At 37.3% G+C, this 19757-nt stretch overlaps 1 protein-coding gene across 1 annotated transcript in view; it reads left to right on the forward strand.

Annotated features, from left to right (window-relative positions):
* Window positions 1-19757, forward strand: part of RYR2 (ryanodine receptor 2) — a 294938-nt gene that overhangs the window by 58794 nt on the left and 216387 nt on the right. Inside the window, exons 9-10 of the mRNA XM_054396845.1 lie at window positions 11227-11326; window positions 14735-14831. Of these exons, the coding sequence (XP_054252820.1) occupies window positions 11227-11326; window positions 14735-14831 (197 nt within the window). The remainder of the gene's footprint in view (window positions 1-11226; window positions 11327-14734; window positions 14832-19757) is intronic.

Consider the following 19757-nt stretch of genomic DNA (forward strand, 5'->3'; position numbering starts at 1 on the left):
ACTCTGAAATGGGTCAAGAACTGGCTGGAGAGCTGTGCCCAGAGAGTGGTGGTGAATGGTGCCACATCCAGTTGGCAGCCAGTCACTAGTGGTGTCCCCCAGGGATCAGTGCTGGGCCCCATCCTGTTCAATATCTTTACTGATGATCTGGATGAGGGAATTGAGTCCATCATCAGTAAGTTTGCAGATGACACCAAGGTAGGAGCAGGTGTTGATCTGTTGGAGGGTAGAAGGGCCCTGCAGAGGGACCTGGACAGGCTGGATGGGTGGGCAGAGGCCAATGGGATGAGATTCAACAAGGCTAAGTGCAGGGTTCTACACTTTGGCCACAACATCCCCAAGCAGCACTACAGGCTGGGGACAGAGTGGCTGGAGAGCAGCCAGGCAGAAAGGGACCTGGGGGTGCTGGTTGATAGTAGGCTGAACATGAGCCAGCAGTGTGCCCAGGTGGCCAAGAGAGCCAATGGCATCCTGGCTTGTATCAGGAATAGTGTAGCCAGCAGGACAAGGGAGGTTATTCTTCCCCTGTACTCAGCAGTGGTCAGGCCACACCTTGAGTACTGTGTCCAGTTCTTGGCTCCTCAGTTTAAGAGAGATGTTGAGGTACTGGAACGTGTCCAGAGAAGGGCAACGAAGCTGGTGAGGGGTCTGGAACATAAACCCTATGAGGAGAGGCTGAGGGAGCTGGGGGTGTTTAGCTTGGAGAAGAGGAGGCTCAGGGGTGACCTCATTGCTGTCTACAGCTACCTGAAGGGAGGTTGTAGCCAGGTGGGGGTTGGTCTCTTCTCCCAGGTAACCAGCAGCAGAACAAGAGGACACAGTCTCAAGTTGTGCCAGGGGAGGTATAGCTGGATATTAGGAAGAACTTCACAGAGAGAGATTGTCCATTGGAATGGGCTGCCCAGGGAGGTGGTAGAGTTGCTGTCCCTGGAGATGTTCAAGAGAAGACTGGATGAGGCACTTAGTGCCATGGTCTAGTTGATTGGTTAAGGCTAGGTGATCGGTTGAACTGGATCATCTTGGAGGTCTTTTCCAACCTGGTTGATTCTATGGTTCTCTGATTCTATGACATCCATTGCAATGCTGAACTGGGTTGCTGATGCTGAATTTGGTCCAGGTATGTGTGTAGGTATGTGCCTGAATTCATAGTTACTTACCTCTAATTAGTAAATCAGTTCAGAATTTAGAGTGGTGCCTCACTTGTTGATTTTCTAGGCTGTCATATGTACTTTTATATAACAAGAAACATAATGCTGACTGGAGAGACAGATTTTTCCTTAATGCATGGTGTTTGTGTATGCTGTGTATTCCATGCTAAATACCAATATACTAAAAAAAAAAAAAACTTTCATTGTATAGAAAAAAGGCACAAATCTATGTTCTTGATATTCTTCCTTTAGAACTAGATTTTGATGAATAGTTTTTAAACCTATTTCAGTTATACAGCTTTAATTTCATAGCTAGAAGGAGCAAGGATTCAGCAAATGACTTCTAATCTTAAGTGCACTCACCTCCACATTTTTGCTAACAGATATTTTTGCAGACTAAAGCAAGTGCTGATGAACTATGTAGCTCAACAGTCAAAAATACTTGTGTTTTTACTACCTTCTCAGTAGTTACCACTGCAAATAAAGCAATGACACTTGAATTAAAATTCAAACAGTTTGTGAAGACTGACCTAGCCAATTACCAGTGAGCAAATATTTTGCAGGAAATCTGTCACTCCATCTTAAACTCTTAATCTGTTATGCCATCTGCAATATAACTTCAAGGGATGTAAGTTTAAACATCAACATGGTAATTTCATTTTTACTGCAATGTCATAGGCCCCATTTTCTACAACGCATAAAGGAATGCAGCAACTGATACCTTTTGCAATAGTTAGGACTGTGAAGAAAAGATGTTACTTTTTATTATTCTGCGTGGATAATGATCACATAGGCTCTATTGAGTCAAGTTCAGGAGCACTTCATCAGAGTGTGAGGAGTTCCTTAGATGAATCCCTTGGAAGAGAATACTGTTCAGCAGGATGCTGAGGGTTAGGCTTATGCACGTTGTGAATTTAGAGTTAAAATCTTAGGGAAGGGCAAGTTTACTATCAAATGTTCTATGTCAATGTGATATTAGGACTAGGGTTGAAATTTCACCTTTTTATATTGCAATATTGCTTTGTGTTTTCAAACAATTTGCTGTTTCTCTCCAAATTAAGATAAATAGGTTAACAGTCCTGGGGCAGAGATGTGCATGCAAAAAGAGCAGATGAATGTTCATCATAGGGCATGATTTTTGCAAAATGTAGTTAGAGAAAGTTATCAGAGATTGGAATGGTCTGCCCAGGGCAGTGGTGGAATCACCATCCCTGAAGCTGTGTAAGCAGCATGTGGACCTGGTGCTTAGGGACATGGTTTAGTATCGACCCATTAGTACTGGGTCAAAGGTTGCACTTGATGATCTGTGACATCTCTTCCAACTGGAGGTTTTCAGTGATTCTGTGATCTTAGTTCAATTTGTATAATACAAGGGGAGAGCAGAACTATGCACCTTTATGTTAGTCTTGCAGTTGTCTGAGTGCAGCTTGATTACTTAATTTTCAATTTTTTTTTCCAATCTTATTTGGTTGTCAATCACTATGAAGTAATAAGAAAATTTCATGACTTTCCTAGAGTTGCGCTTCCCCACTTTGCATCAAAAAGATTTTTTTTTTTCTCTGAAAAGTCGTATTTTTAATTGCAGTCAGCAATCTTAAACTGATAGGCAGATTAGGGTTAAAATAGTAAGCTAAAGGTTCAGAGATGCGGTTTTGATGGTTGAGTCACAGCAGTGTCCCTAGGCCAGTCATTCAGTAGCTCTGATTCACATTATTCCTGCATATACAATAGGATTTCAGATGCTTGTTTTTCTGTGTAGAATTTCTGAGGAAAAGGACTTACATAAGTGCTTCTGATTTTATATAATGTGTGTGCTGTGCTATTATGAGGTCCTTCAGAGTGGAAACTTGGCTCTGTTGAACCTTGTTAGCATGGAGCAAAAAGATGTTCTGCTTCAAATATTGCTCAGGCCAGAGTTGCTGTTTCTTTTTTTGAGGAAGTGTAGCCTGATCAACAGATGCAGATTTTCCAACATGTTTCCCCATCTTGTATATAATAGTATGTACCCCTGCACTGAGGTTTACCTATGCCTATTGTTAATTATATGGCATGATTTCTTTCAAAATTGCCAATTTTCAATAGTTTAGAAATTTAGTTAATTGGAATTTCTTTCAAATTTATGAAGCCTTTGGGTAATTTAGTCTTATAAACATAATTTAAGAAAAGTTCCTTAGACTTGAATTAAAAAGTACAAAATGCATAAATAAAGATTAAAATTACAATTAGTATCAATGAGGTCAATGCTATTCTGACTAAGAGGGAAAAAAATCACCACAACGCTCAGTCTGCGGTACAGAGATAATGCAACAGTTTCTGCAGTGTGGTGTATAAGTAGTTACTGAGTTGTGGTCCTGTAATTTGATCTGCAGCTGCATTATGCAAATCAGTGACAAGCCTTTAGATTGATTTCTTTGACTTAGATGACCTTGTTTGTTTGATTTTTGAATACTGGACACTAATATGAAACTAATTGGAAACTTAACTTAGAAGTATCAGCTTTTCCCTGAAGGTTTTTGTCACACTTAACTGATGACAATGTTGCCTGTCAGAAATAGTATCATCCAAATTAGATCAAATTATCTGGAAGGTGGAACTGATACCTGTCATGTTTTTTGACAGGAGGACAGGTTCCTGAGTGTTGAAAAGGCATTCCCTCTGCATCCTCATGCATCAAATAGAATTCACAAATCTAGCATTTATTTTTTTGTCATAAACAAATCTCAAATTAGTGGAATCAAGATATTGTTGAGCTGCTCTGTTACACTGATCATAATGAGGTTCCCACAGAGTCTTTATACTATTTAAAATGTTATTTTGGAGGCTGGTAGATCCTCCTGATAATTACGGTTGTCAAATTGCTCTGACTTATAAAATCCTGTTCTTAAGTTCTTACAATCAAGTGCAAGTAATGTAAAAAAATTGCATATTAGAAATAACCACATTTATTTATGGATTTTTTGGTTTGATATTCTTTATCAGTTGGAGTTATTTTTTTTTTGTAGCTCATCCAGAAGAGGTCAGACTCACTGAGCTTGAAGATGGGAAAAGAAAAAAAAAATTCACAACATTAAGGAAATTTATCTTGTTTTCTTGAAATACTGAGCATCACATTCTTTATAACAAAGGAAATTATAAGGAGTTTTCTTGGTATCACAGGTGTACTTCCTGCTAACTTGAAAAAAAAAAAAAAAACAACCACCCCCCTCCAAAAACACAAAATAAAAACAAACACCCTGCTTCCTCCCCCTGCCCTCCCCTCACCTCCACCACCAAAGGAAAAATAAGTCAGCTAGCCTCTCCTTACTTAAATTTAGTAAAGAAATATTGCCCTGAAACAATGCAACTTGCTCGTGCCCAGGGAAAGTTTAATTTTTTTTTCTTGTATTATCTGTTTGTTTTTAATAATTTCTACCTCTTGCAAACATTTTCTGTGATTTGCATAAACTCTCTCTCTACAGTGAATACACCCCAACCTTGGTGGAACCCAAAATACCTTGTATTGGGTGGCCCAAGGAAGGGATGAAGTCAGGTACTGTATTGACAACTGAGAACTCAATGTTTTATGTACTGCCAGTTGTCTGCTGTCATTTAAGATATGTGGAGGAGGAAGCTGTGAGAAGGTAGAGAAAACAAAGGGCAGGTGATGCAGCAGGGACAGGAGCCTGGGACTGAAGTGCTAAAGAGGGAAAACTGAGTGGGACTTGACTGGCTGAAAAGATTGGCAGGTAATAGCAGGCAGACAGTAAGGGACTAACAAATCATGTGGAACAAGAATCTTGTGACAAAGGAGAAGTGGACACCTGCTGCCTAAAGTTCTGATAGAAATTTGGGTCAGAAAAGCTGTACTCTTTTGGCAGGAATAATTGGACTAGGACTGGGAACGAAGAAGAGGAGAGATCTGTAGAGAAGGAAGTGGGCTGGCTGGGGAGAACCAAACAGATGGACAAAGATCCAGTGAGGAAAGAGTCTGGGATCGAGATATGAGAAAAAAATTGGGGGGCAGGAGTTGTGGTGAGTTTCTGTTAAGAAGTCTAATGCTGGCTGATATGACAAAGAAGAGATTGAGAAAGAAAAAAGTGAAAAGGCCATGCTGAGACTTTGTAGGTCTGAGCAGAACCTATTGAAGCAGAAGGAGGTCCTAATTCTGGGTGATAAGGCACTCTGTTACTGAGTTGGGAAATTGGATTGGATTGGCTTGGTGAGAGATAACGAAATTTGAATAAAGGTTTGGTGGGTGAGGAGCCTTGGAGCAGTTAAGCTAGAGAACTGCTGTCAGTAGCTGTCTAGGAAACTCATTCTATTAAGGCACAGCAGTCACCTGTATTATGCTGGCAGGCTACTCCTGTGGTATTTTTCTGTTAGTTTAGGTGGCAGATACCTAAAGAAATGGTTTTAAAATTTCCTTCTGTGGTTCATGTGGGTGTCAGTGTGATGCCACCTACTGTAATTGTTGGGGGGCAAAATTGCCCTTTTTTTTTAATATATGTAAATTACATATACATTTTCTCACAATTTTTTTTTTTTTAAACTACAAGCATTAGAAAATGCAAGAATTAAGACATTGATGTATTTTTATGAAATCTCTTGCATTTACAGTTGTACTGGCATTTTATGTGTGGTGAGCTGAAAATTCCCCCCCAACATTAACTTTGCCACACCAGCTCAGCTGGAAGCAAATGGACACTGTATTTACAAGCAAAACTACAATTTACCATGAAATGCAATGAATATATACAAATATACAATATTTACAATATTTACAGATATTTACAATTAACAAACAGCACAAGGACCCCTCTGGACAAAGAGTAGGGGAGCTGCAACAGCTTCTCCCTTCCCTGCCTCCCCCTTACTCCCCTGAACAAAAGGGAGAAGAGACAGAAGCAGAGAAATTAATACCAGTCAAAACAATAAGGAAGCAGCCAAGGTCTGTAAAGCCAGTTAGTATCTCCCAGAGCGAAGAAGCAAGAAGAGAGCAAGATTGTTTTTGGAACCAAATCTTACGGTAGATATCTCTCCAGTGGGATTGTTTAGAATTATCATTATTTTCCTTTTTACACCCAATCGTGATTTATTCACATTTTTCTGCTTTCTGCTCAAGATCTGTGAAGAAATTTTAAAGGCATAGCCTTTAAAAAACTACCACAATCTACTCCTTCAAAACAATTCCATTGGCTGCTACTACTATCCATCTCATCTAAAACAATATCAACAACAATGAGTAAATAAAGTTCATAGTCCGTTCTGGCTCTCTCATTATTTTCTTTTTTTACACCCAACAGTGATATATGTACATTTTTACTACTTTCTGCTCAAGATCTGTGAAGAAATTTAAAGGCATAGCCTGAAACTACCACATTATGGAACACTATCCTAGTGCTGATAAAACTTTGATTGATGTGCCAGGACAGTGTAGGAATGGCCAGGCAGCCTGTTCCAGTGTTCTGTCACCCCAAGAGTGAAAAAATTTTTCCTCATGTTTCCATGGAACTTCCTGTGCCTCAACTTCCACCCTTTGCCCCTTGTTCTGTCATTGGGCATCACTGAGATGAGCCTGGCTCCATCCTCGTGGCACTCACCCTTTACATATTTATAAACATTAATGAAGACACTTTTAGTCTCCTCTTCTCCAAGCTGAAGAGCCCCAGCTCCTTCAGTCTCTCCCCATTAGGAAGATGTTCCACTCCCTTAATCATTTTTGTGGCTCTGCAGTGGACTCTTTCAAGCAGGTCCTTGTCCTTCTTGAACTGAGGGGGGCAGAACTGGACACAATACTCAAGATGCCTCCAGGGCAGAGTAGAGGTGGAGGAGAATCTCTCTTGACTGACTAACCACACCCCTTCTAATACACCCCAGAATGACACTGGCCTTCTTGGCCATCAGAGCACATTGCTGTAATTACTGGTAGCGAGAAAAGCCTGTAAGGAAATTAATTTGCTTTCCAAAGCTTTGAAGAATTTGCTAATTGAATAAAACATGAGGGTGCAGACTGTGCATTGATGAGAAAACAGAGCACTGAGCAACTGTCCATGAAGTGAGCTCCTTAATTCTGTATATACAATGAGGCAGCACTTGTGGAAAAAAATTACACAGGATCACACTGTTGAAGCCTGTGATATGATCCATTCATCAGAAGCCGTTCTTTTTCCTTAGGCTACTTTGTTTGACATTTCCTAACTTTTGATGATTATTTCTGTAAAACTAATATTTTGTTAATGAAAGCTCTTGTGAATAATCATACTAAATGATAATCAGTGGGAAGCACAGTAGCTTCAGGCTTTTTGTGGTTTATAGCACAGTAGAAAAGGTACTCTGAAGAGAGGGAATGCAGACTACCCTGATCCCTCTGTGGGATCTGTACACTTTCTTGCCGTGCATCTGCAGTTACCTGTTGTCAGATATGTTATAGTGAACTAGATGATTCTTGATGGCCAAGTTGTAATGGTAATTTCTGTGTATGTGTGAGTTTTAGCTACTACTCTGCTGATAATACATTCATGATGAATGGAGGGGTTAGTATAGTGCTGGCAATTCTCTATCAATGGAAAAAATATCTTTGCTTGTGGATTTGCTGTCCAGTTATTTAAACCATTTCAAAAGAAATGCAAAGTAACCAGGATTTTGTAGAGCTTCAAAACGATCAGAAATTTCCAGGACTTCACCTACTTTGGGTCAAAACTTAGAAACTAATTTTTTGTTCTGCATTGTATTCACATTATTCAAACTTCTTCAAAGTACTCATAGGTGTTTCAATAAATATATATGTATTGCTGCTTTTAGATATAAACACAAAAAACCTAACGGTACAAAAACTTTATACACATTCAGTTACTTCTAGTTCTTTCCAATGCCTGCCTTTCTTCTGACTGAATATTTTCGTTTGTTTTGACAGTGTCAGTATAATATTCAGTTACAGAATACTTTTTACTGACTCATGTAATAAATTTTAATAGAAATCATGCCCGATAAGAAGAAAGATAACAAGTGGTTATCTTTTAATTCTAGAGACAGTGCATCTAGTTTAGCTTTTGGATTTTTGCTGAAGCTTGCTAATTCATAATTGTTTTAAAGCAAAATACTTTTCTTAACTAAAGAAAAAAAGATAAGCAAACGAGTTTGTTTTGTTTGTTGTGTTTTGCTTTGCCTGGTCTCAGGCTGACTCAGGAAAAGTAGAGAAGCATATGATGTGCCCCCACCAACTCTGATGCATATGTTTGACGTGTACCTGCCATGGAAATGATGTCTGTTGAAGACTTAGAGCATTTCAGAGGTTCTTGGATCATCGAGGATAGGTGCCTAAATAGTTTGAAGCTGTTTCTTTGTCCTAATCGTTGTTAAGACAGTTAAGAGAGAAAGGGGGAAATAGCAAGAGCTGTCAGAATATCCATATACAGAAGATAAATAGTTTGAATTGATTCATGCCTGTAGCCTCCATCTCTGCACCAGCTGGTGCTTACTTTTGAAGTAGTAACGTTGATGCTGTTGTGTGCACTACTTAAGCATTCTAGGAAGTGCCTTCTACACAGTTCTCAAAATGTACCAGAAAATAGACGTATTAGGATTTTGCTATTCTTGCTATTTGGAATGGCTTGAGATTGAAGGCAGTTACAGCATAATGTAAAGTACATATAGAAATAGAGGCTGCTGGATGAAATGCCAGTACTGACACACCTTAGCCAAGAAGAAGCCCCAGGCAAAAGTTTTTCTTTCTCTATGGTTCCATCTCTGTACACATGCATGTTTTGGAGAGCAGAAACTTTGATGCAGACTAATGATTTAAAATACATAATTTAGTTATTTAGAGCTGTTGTAAATGCAACTATGCTGCTGCAATCAGTGCTGAAGAGTTCATGTGGAAATTACCCTAATTCCTAAGCTTTCCAGTGAGCTTGGATACACTGTTCCTGAAAATGCAGGAACAGAGACATGATTGTGCTGCTTTTCTGTAGAGCGTTACAGAGTTTATGACATTATGGTAAATTCAGTTGGGAAACCTGTGGTACTGTGGGAGATTTGAGTCTTGGACTTCCTCCTTGGGAAGATGCCAGTAGAATGTAGTGTTAACCTCTATTCACAGAATACCACAATTTAATTCTGAAAGGTGATTAACAGCCTATATTACAGCAGGTGTTAACAGCCTATTACCATCAAGTTAAATGATGGTTTGGGAGATTAATATTAGGATGTTAGTAGGGAAAACAAATCTAGCTGTTGTGGTTGAGCCTGGACACCCATACAGAAAAGATACTATTTGAATGAGGCAGAAGGCTGAAGGACCTGTAATGGTGAAGACTCATGCCAAAAGTAGAACAAACAGCAAGATTCCTGAACCCAAAGTAGTTCTGCTTTGAAAATGTTGTTACTGCTTATCTGAAATCCATGTGCTACACGTGGGCCTCTGTAACAGTGTGAGATGATGATTACAGCCTAGGACTTGTACCAGGTACTCTGGTACACTAGCTACCAAAGAGCTCCACCGTAGGTATGGAAGCTGTTCAACATCAGTGTATCATGTCCATATCATGGACATTGTCTTTTGGAGTTTGTTTCATTTTGCTGAAAGTACAAACCAAGCAGGTAAACTCTAAATAAGCTATTGACAGGCAGCAGATTGCTTTAAAAACAACATTGAAATTTTAAAGTATAACACTGAGGAATCAGGTAATTAAGACAGGCTTTACCAATCTGTTGAGAATTTTTCTATACATTTGGTGTAATTAAATCCCTAAATATCCGTGGACAGAGTACTTTCTCTACATGGTTGAGGCTTCATTCTTTGTTTGCAATGGATGGTTCCAGGAGATGGACACAACAGCTTATCACATTGTAAATGTCAGGACCCCTGTCTTCTACTCCAAATTAAAGGATGCTGCAAGTAATCTAGATAACTGAAGGAAAGAAGAGAATTGCAGAGATATACTCTTGATTTTCCTGCTGTGGTGGTCATGTGTTATATTAGGTCATTTAAACCTATATAAATTATACCTTTTAGAGGTGTAATTCTCTGGTGACTCATCTTGAGACATCTGGGTTATAATCAGAGCTGCAACTGAGTCAAATGCATGGATAAAAATAGCAAGTGCTCTGAAGAGACATGTCAGCAATGTGTTTTTGTTCAGTGTCCTATCTATAAAATGGAACATTAATTTGGTTGAAACTATTGTGTGTGAAAATAAGTTTATTAATGTGCAAGTCACACAGCTACAAGAAGTGCTCTGTGGATTGCAGATCTAAGTGACAGAGGAGTTATCCTCTTCTTCTTTTGCCTACCCTGAATGACGTGTTTTCCTTGACAGGTAACATTCCTGCATCATTACATGGATATTGAATGGATGCAATGTTAGATATGCCTTGAGATTAGAATTTCTGAAACAATGTCATTGTCAACTAGTTAGAACACACAAATGTGAAGAATACTGAGAAGAGAAAGTACCTGTGGCACTCAGCGTAAATAGCTGCAACAATGGCAGTCAACAGGGAGTAAGAGAGGAGCATCCATTGAATGCTTAGGTGGGAATTGAGCCTTTCAGGGAAAAATCATTTCAGATTTCCTTGGATCATGAAAACTTTGTTCAAGAACGTATTTTGGGAACTCCCTTAAGTGAGTCACAAAGTCAGTTACTTGATTGCTTGATTTCTTTGATATGGTGGCAGTTTCAGGAAGCCAGTGACACACAATAAATAAGTGATGCGCTACACCTGAAATACAGATTAATGTCACATCCCAATATTCAAACTTTGTGGAAAATTCCATTGTGTATAGAAGGAAGAACACCAGTTTAGGAAGCCTACAACATTTAATAATAAGTTCTTCAGAGTGTTTGCTATGGTCTAAGATCCCAAGCAGCTGACCCTTCTGCCATATATTGTACATCCCTTAGAGGCAAATATGCTGTTATTATTTTAGCTTTATTTCTAATGTCTTTGAAGAGTACCCAGATCTCACTTTGTGTTTACTTCTACAATAAGAGCAATTTAGGCATGAAAGAAACAAAAAAGTGACTTATATTAATTTTGCATACTGTAATGAGATTTTTAATTAACCCCAAATAAGAGCCTCACTCTTTCCTGATTATAGCATCTCTCTTACGGCAATGGTAGCTTGCATGTTGATGCAGCCTTCCAGCAGACGCTCTGGAGCGTAGCACCTATCAGTTCAGGAAGTGAAGTTGCCCAAGGTAAGATAGACTTGACTTTAATTATTGGAATAATGATTGTAAATGGAATATCTGTAAAATCAAATTTTTCTGCCAAGTGTGGGAGTAGTTGTTTTTTTTTTAATGTAAACATTCAATCCACTGAATAAATACACAGATGTTCTGAAAAAAGAGAAAGTTATATTGAAAGTGACACTGACAGTTTTCTACATATTTTTTTCTAAATGCTGAACAGCTTATTCAAATCTCATTTTGATAAAGGTATGACAGCATTCATATTTTTTTTAAATAGCTTTTGGTCCTGGTTTAAAATGTGTCAGACAATTCTGATGTGTACAGTTATGGTTACATGTTCTTGAGACTGAGTAAAAATGAGCAAGAGGCCTGGAAGCAGGATACAAAGTTCTAGAAGTTTAGACTGCGACTGGTTTTGTGGGGAGAATATGGTCAAGAGGAAAAGCACAAGGAGGGGAAAGACAGAAGGAGATAGGCTGAAATAACTTTCAGCTTTTATTATTTTATTTAGGAGATAGGAAGGGTTTTTTTTAAGTGCAGCTTCTGACACAAAAGGACAAGGATCCCTGAATTTATGCCATTCTGGTTCTACAAAGAAGCAAAAAACACTCATCTTTTATAAGAAGTCTGCCATGATGTAAAGTCTAATGTTTTCTACTATCTTACAGAATAATTCTTTAGAGTAGGTTTCATAGTGGAACCTTAAGATTAAAGCTACAGTTCCTTTCCAGTCCCAGGGATTTTGGGGTGTTAGTTTTGAGAAAGGCAAACTGACATTTCACAGCAGTTCTTTTTATCTGGCATATTTTAAAACACAGTTGTGGAATGCTCTGGAATCTTTTCACATGCAGATTTCAGGGACAATGTGTTTGTAGACTGTGTAATTACACACATTCAGATTCTCTGATGTGGTTTCTTGTGCGATCTGTGGTTTCTAGTGCACCCGAAAGGAAGCTAGTGCATTGCTTAACAGTGTCCTAAACTTTATGGAGAAAATCTTCCTTTTGATCAGAGGAGAAAGCTTTCTTCTCTCCTACCTATTGCTCCTTGCTATAAACTCCTTGTCTTCCCATTACTGGCAGCACTGCTGTGGTATTCATGTTAATAATCCCGGTATTTGTGCCGTGCCACACGTTACTGGTCAGTGAACTTCACTAAGGAGACTTGCCTGGGTATTTGAGAAGCAGAACTCCATTCATAATGATATAGTGTCACATTATGTACTCAAACCCACAGTTTACCATTTGAAGATGATGTAATATGAATTTAGTAGCTGTGCATTTCTCTGTTTGCTTGTTCTTTGTTGCTATGCCTTTCCAATTTCATTTTTCTCAGGCATGAACATTATCTTAGTTAACCAGTATCTTTTCTAGAGACGATCAGCTGGCTGATGTCAGAAGGAATTCAAGCAAAGGCTGGATTCTAGCAAAGTCAGCAAACGTTCCTGTAATCTAAGTTGTCTTGTGATGGGAGAGTGAATCTGACACTTAGTGTGCAAGACCTTATTCTATATGCCTTAGCAAAACTGTAGCCAAACTGGAGAAAATTACCTCAAAGCAGAAAGAGGAAAATAAAGCTAATTTTGTTTGTATCTGCAAAATGCTTTATTATTTTCATAAACAAAATGTTAGTGTGTAGGAATAACTAGACTATAATACCATCTCTTAATCAAAACTTCTCATTAAAAATACATTAATGGTGAAATTCTTCAGCTAAGTTAAATTACTTTGGAGTGAACGGAATGGATAAGTAGTCCATAAAATGAACTAAGATATTGGAAATAGCTAATTTTAAGAAAATTATTAAAATAAAATTATTAATTGAAAGAAAATTATTTCTTTTTACATGCATCTCTGCAAAACTGGCTTATGTAGAAATCAGTTTATTGTTTAATAAAAAAAAAAGTTTTAGGATCAAATCATGTAATTCTGCTAACTTTGTGAAGTAGATGGGTGGCACTTTAAAAACAAAATAAAAATAAAAAATAAAAAACCCCAAACAACAGAACATCTCCAGAATTCTGTAGACACAGGTCTGTGTAAAAATTGATGTATGTAAGTACTGTTACCTAGGCATAACCCCCTGTGTCAAAATCAAGAATTTAAAAATTCAATACTAAAATTGGCTGCCTAAACACTAATTTTGTATTGATTATGAAGGTTTAAAAAATATATCTTGAAAAATGTTCCATGATATATATTCAGGACAAAGATTTCCTGTTGTCTGAAAATAAATCTGTGAAATGTGTACAGTGTGACTAATGGATCTTTAACACTATTTCCCTGTATAGTTCTGTATTACTGCACAGCAATACTTGTTGATATGAACATAGCTTCAAAATACCATTCCAATAGTATTAAAAAAAATATTTTAACACTAAACTCAAGGAATTATGTTGTCACATCCTACTAATGTGGAAAATTTACCAATTCTAGCAGAAAAGAAGAATTAGTTTAGGAAACAAGCAAGTGTTTACATTTATCTTGACAGACTGAAAAAGTACCATTTATTTGTACTGTGTTTCAGTATTCTTCAAATACTAGATTACAATATAATATTTGTAGGAGAGCATAATATCATATTTCTTTTTAATGCCACATCTCTGATGCAAAAAGACTCATGGAAAACATCTTTTTTGTCAATATCCTTACTGATTATGACCCTATGATTAGAATTATGGCCTTATTTGCAGCTTCTGGCTGCAATGCCCTAGCTCTTCAAACACTGTGATGCTACGAGTGTGCTTTAGCTTGTGATCAAATATCTTTCCTTGTACACTGTAGAGCCAAGTGTTTGGCTTTGAACCTATGTATATAGTGGAGGTATACGCAGTATAGGAGTTTCCTTTGAAGTCCAAATAAATCATGATTGTAGGTTGGGAATGTTATGTCAAGCAGAGTTTAGAGTGGGTGAAGTCCCAGGGTTGTTTTTTTTTACAGAAAATTGACAAAAACACCAAAAAAGGTTTTGAAGTTAATGAATTAACTGATTAACTCTTTGTTTAGTTAGTATATAAACTGGACTTTTTAACTTAAGTGAGAAAGTCAGCAGGTAAAGTGACAGAGAAGACTCTCCCACTTTTTCTATTGTAAAATCTTGGAAAGAAGTACTTGCTTCCTTGTTCCTTGAGTCTTTTTTTGAGTTGCACTAACTCTGGTAGAATCCTCTGGTTGTGGCTCTCTTTCTCCCAATTCACCATTTCCTACTTGCTGTCTTGGAGCTTTTCTCACTTAATAATGTTCAGCTGGCTCCACAGGGTATGATATATCTTCCCCTTCTTACCCCCTTTTAAATGTTACATCAAATACCAATGGAAAAAAAAATAAATAAAACTTATAGTACCTCTTACAGTTTGTGCTATAGTTTTACATGTTGCTGTGTTCAAATGTGCTTGGTTTTCTCTCTTTATTCAAGGATATCTCATAGGAGGGGATGTTCTGAGGTTGTTGCATGGTCACATGGATGAATGTTTAACAGTCCCTTCAGGTGAACATGGAGAAGAACAAAGAAGGTAGGTTTCCAACATATATATTAGGATAATAAAAATATTGCAGAACCAATATTAAATGTCACTGATAGTACAGATTTTTGAAGCATATTGCAGTGAGATGTATTACTTGTAAGAAGGAACATCGTTGGCATGAACTTTGGTCATGAGCCTCATGCATTTTCTTTTCAGTATTCTTCAAGTCTGATTTCCCTTACTACATGTAAAATAAATAGTGATTTTTTGGGTAAATTATTGCAGACTTTGCTGACTTTGAAACACTGAATGAAATATATTGACTTCTTTATAGCTTTTTTTTTTGTCTTTTTTTTTTTTTTTCTGTAATCACAAAAATTTCCTTGGGGCAGAGTATGTTAAGAATACTGCCCAGTCCCTCAAGGCTGCTAGGTGGGTACTGATCTCAGGTGTACCCATTGTAGTGGACTAGAAGTTAATTTATGGCTATTTTCTCGAATAAGAAATCTCATAATAAAAGCAGAGAAGTGATGATGGCTCAGTATGTTAACTAATGAATCCAACAAGTAAGAAGACTGGCACTGATATGTCTCAGTGGAGTGAATGCATGGGTGAATCAAAGTCCTGTGTATTTGCTTTAATAAAATATAGCTGAAACATGTTTTCCACAGGACAGTGTCATGTGATTTATTTCTACCTTCAGGCTGTAGATTGCTAAACTATAGTGTCGGTTTTGGAATAGTTTGCTTAATGTAGCATATTGGGTAACTTCATTTTCAAATGAGTTTTCTTGGTTTGCAAATAAAAATGTATTTTTAAAGAGAAGGACAAAGGACTCAGCTCTCATAAAATATAGAAAAAAATCTCTAATGAATTTCTGGATGTTAAAGAGAAAAAACAACTAACCCTTTCCAACCTTAACCAAAGCTTTCTAGCTAATTCTCATTTTTAGATGAGAATAGTTTTTGAACACAAGATATATCAAAATGCTGAAACTTAAAATATGATCAGTTCATGTTTTAATTTTAGTTACTGTATGATAGATCTATTATATCTTGGAGTTTATTGCTGCTATTATTATCTTCACCCTGAAAGTGATTAAATTATAAGATGATAAATAAATAAATAGGATCCTGTAGTGTTTGCTCTTGCTTCAGCCTAAATCCTGCAAAATTACTTTTAAAATTTATAGTTGCAGTGTAATTGCAGATTTATAGGCTGATTGGACACTTCAGTAATTAAAATTTAACAGAATCACAGAAGAGTAGGGGTTGCAAGGGACCTATGGAGATTGTCTAGTCCAACCCTGCTAAAGCACACTCACCTAGAGCAGGTGGCATAGGACCACATCCAGGTGTGGTCTGAATATCTCCAGAGAAGGAGACTCCACAACCTCTCTGGGCAGCCTGCACCAGTACTCTGTCACCCTCGAAGTAAAGAAGTCTTTCCTCATGTTCAGATGGGACTTCCTGTGTTTCATTTTGTATCCGTTGCCCTTTATCTTGTTGCTGGGCACCACTGGAAAGAATCTGGCCCCATCCTCTTGGCACTAGCCTTTTAGATTGGTAAGATCCCCTCTCAGTCTTCTGCACTCTAAACAGCCTTTCCTCATAAAAAAGACGCCGCAGTCCCCTAATCATCACTCTATCTAGTAGTTCCTTGTCTCTCTTGAACTGAGGAAAACAATAAAAATCTATCTTTTCTCAACAAGGCTAACATTGTGTAGAAACTGTGACAAAGGGAGTGTGAAGTTGCAAGTCAAGAAAAAAGTAATTCAATATGCTTGTGCGTAACATGGGAGGAAGAGGGGTTAATTTGTTAATTTCTTCTTGAGAAATTAATTTTTGAATTTCTCCTTTCTGTACTGCCTGCTTTTTTCTCCTGTCTGTCTAGTACTCCAAAAGAAACAGGGCTAGTAGACAATAGTACCTATACCTTTGTGTTTCCTGATAGAAATACTGAAAAGCACTGCTGCTTAGTCCTTCATAAAAAACAAGTTTGATCTGTAATTTTCTTGTTCATGAGCTTTCTATAATAAATAGTATTAAAAAAGGTAGGGATATATATATATATAACAAAAAATATATATATATATATACACCCACATATATATATTTTTTCTCCTTTTCTGAAGATCTTCTATTGATTTTCTGAAATATTTGTAATATTTTTGCTAATAAATCTAGAATATAATTTATGATTGCTTTTACTTTTATGGAATTAAGTGTAATGGCTCTGTGCCCCACACTTTCTCCTCTTAAATTATTAGTAAATTGAGTTGCCTAAAACCTCTACACTTCTATCTCTAATTAGAACTCTTGACTATTCAAAATAATATCTAAAAGGATAATTTGTGGTTACTTTCAGTTTTCAATATGTATGCATACCTTATTTTGATTTGTATTTAAATGCTAGTAGAATTATATTTTTTAAAAAGGGTAATTTTGGCAGGTACTAAATTGTAAGATAAATTATTTTATATTTCATTTTAATCTAATTTCCATAACTTTTGCTCATAAGGGATGGTAAAGTGTGATCTATTTGGAGTATAATAATTCTATATTATCCTTTCATTGCCTTTTAAAGTAGTCTGCTGGGAGATTATTGTGGCTGTGCTTGGTTTGTTCTGTTCCAGCATATGCTCTACAGAATGGCAATGTGAAGGAACACTGAAAAGTTCCATCTGTGTTGTGATTCACCAATTCCTCTATCTCACTTTCATTTTTCTGCAAAGACCTTCTCTTTATGCTTTTTCAAATAAATAAATAATCAGATAGTCCTAAAATAAGAGACAGTCCTAAAATAAATCAGTTTTATTTTGTATTGTCACCTAGTATCTAATCTTGGGAATGAATAAACTGTTTTGATGTGATGGATCCCCCTAGGCAGTTTCCAAAAACTAGCTGCTGTTTTTCTCTATTCTTAAAGCACTGGTATTGTTACATAAATTTCAGTAGAAACGTGTTTTGAAGATGGCCTGAAGCCTAAAATAAAACATACGTTCTCAAGCTGTTTATACTCTTGTAGAATAGCACTTAGCACAGTGGAGACCTATGATACAGTGACGGTGCAGATGCATGATTACCATACAATGCTTCTTCTCATTCAAGGTCATCCTAATTGGCACTGGAATAGGCATAGCATAGTGGCAAAAACAGCCATACAAAATAGTTCTCTTGTGTCTCCATTTTTTGTTTCCTTGATTAATTGTTGAGCTCATGTGTCCCTTCATAGGGTCCTGCCATGGTGTTAGACTGATCACTAGAAGGTAGGATGCAATCATTCTATTTTTGGAAGAGGCACATTGGTATTGAGTGGTGAATTGCAATTGCACAATGAGCATTGCTCCTGGCTTTAGCAAAGTATCACTTGAGGTTGAACAAACTCCAAATTCTCAAACCATCTTGTCAAAATAGAGCCTTCACAAAAGAATGTACAGGTGTAGGCTAATTCCAGAAGCATTCCTGCCTTTGAGAGTGTGTTTGGTCAATCACATTATGATAATTGTTTTGCAAATTATCTTAAACGTTTTGGTTTAGTCTCAGAAATGTCAGATAGGACAGAAATAGACAGATTGGGCTTTAAAGTAATGACAATCAAAATCACTGTGACAGTTCCTTTTTCACTTTTCCTTCTATACCATTCTCTTTAGACAAGTAAAATAGTTTTTGATATGGCATTATAAACTAGTGAGGTCTATTGTACTTCAGAAAGGCTGAGATCTGATGTGTATGAAAAGTTATTTGTGGCAGAAATGTGAACTTTGAGAGTTTTCACCCGACATAAATAAATGACCTTTCCCCCATACCCAAAACAGGCAGCAACCCTTGAATAATAGTGGCTGTATTTTTTTTGAAAGTGATTTCACAGAATTAGGGAATGTTAGGGGCTGGAAGGAGGGAGACTCCACAAGCCCCCTAGGCAGCCTGTTCCAGTGTTTGTTGCCACTAGAGTGAAAAAGATTTCCCTCATGTTTATATGGAACTTCCTACGCCTCCACTTCCGCCCATTGCCCCTTGTCCTGTCATTGGGCATCACTGAGAAGAGCCTGACTCCATCCTCTTGGCACTCACCCTTCATGTATTTATAAACATTAATGAGGTCAGTTAGAAATATTCCTTAGAGTTCTTTAGTGTTTAATTTTTCGAATTAAAACCAGTACTGTGTTGTCTATCATTGAAGGGAGTGGTCCAGGTACAGTATTGTTATATTGTTTATGCTATATTTTTAGTACCTTGAGTAATTCCAAGCTACTGAGTTTTACTGCATTATCTCCTTGCTATGGAACTTAGGATTTAGTGGTATGAAAACATTGCCACTTAATGTAATTTATTTTACCCTCATTTAATGCCCATTTGTAGTCTGTGAATTCCACTGAAATGAGTGCCTTCTCTCTGCTCAGCAATACTTTAATAAGAATATTAATTCAATAATGATTCTCTGGGAATTTTGATACATGGTAGTCTGTTGTAAATCTGTGTAATTAATGCATTATTGTAATTAGAGATGATTCAGACATCAAGCTTTCTTTTTGATGTTTACCATCGCTTTGCTGCTGCATCTCATCTCAACAAGTGAGAGGAAGGTTCTACGAATAACTCATCGAAGGCAGTGTCTGCTCTGAGCCCCTGGGTGGTGCACCGGGGACCAGTGCTCCTGTCTGGGTCGCTGTTTGTGCTGCTGCCCGTGGTGGTGTTATTGCAGTGCAGGGAGGCAAGTCGGGTGGCAAGTCTCAGCTCTGGTGACTGTTCACGTTAAGAGGAATTAAACAGATGAAAAGAATGATGTTTTAAATTTTACAGCCGTAGGCCAGACATAAAATGACTTCATTACACCAACTAATTAACTAGATTAGAGTTTATAGTGAAGATGAACTGAAAATTCTCAAAGGTTCTGAATTCCTCATAGAAATTTTCATTTGAAAGAAAAAGGGTCAGTATCTTTACTCCATAGATGTAGAATATACAAAAAAAG

This window comes from Indicator indicator, chromosome 2, assembly GCF_027791375.1.
Source record: "Indicator indicator isolate 239-I01 chromosome 2, UM_Iind_1.1, whole genome shotgun sequence".
NCBI lineage: Eukaryota > Metazoa > Chordata > Aves > Piciformes > Indicatoridae > Indicator > Indicator indicator.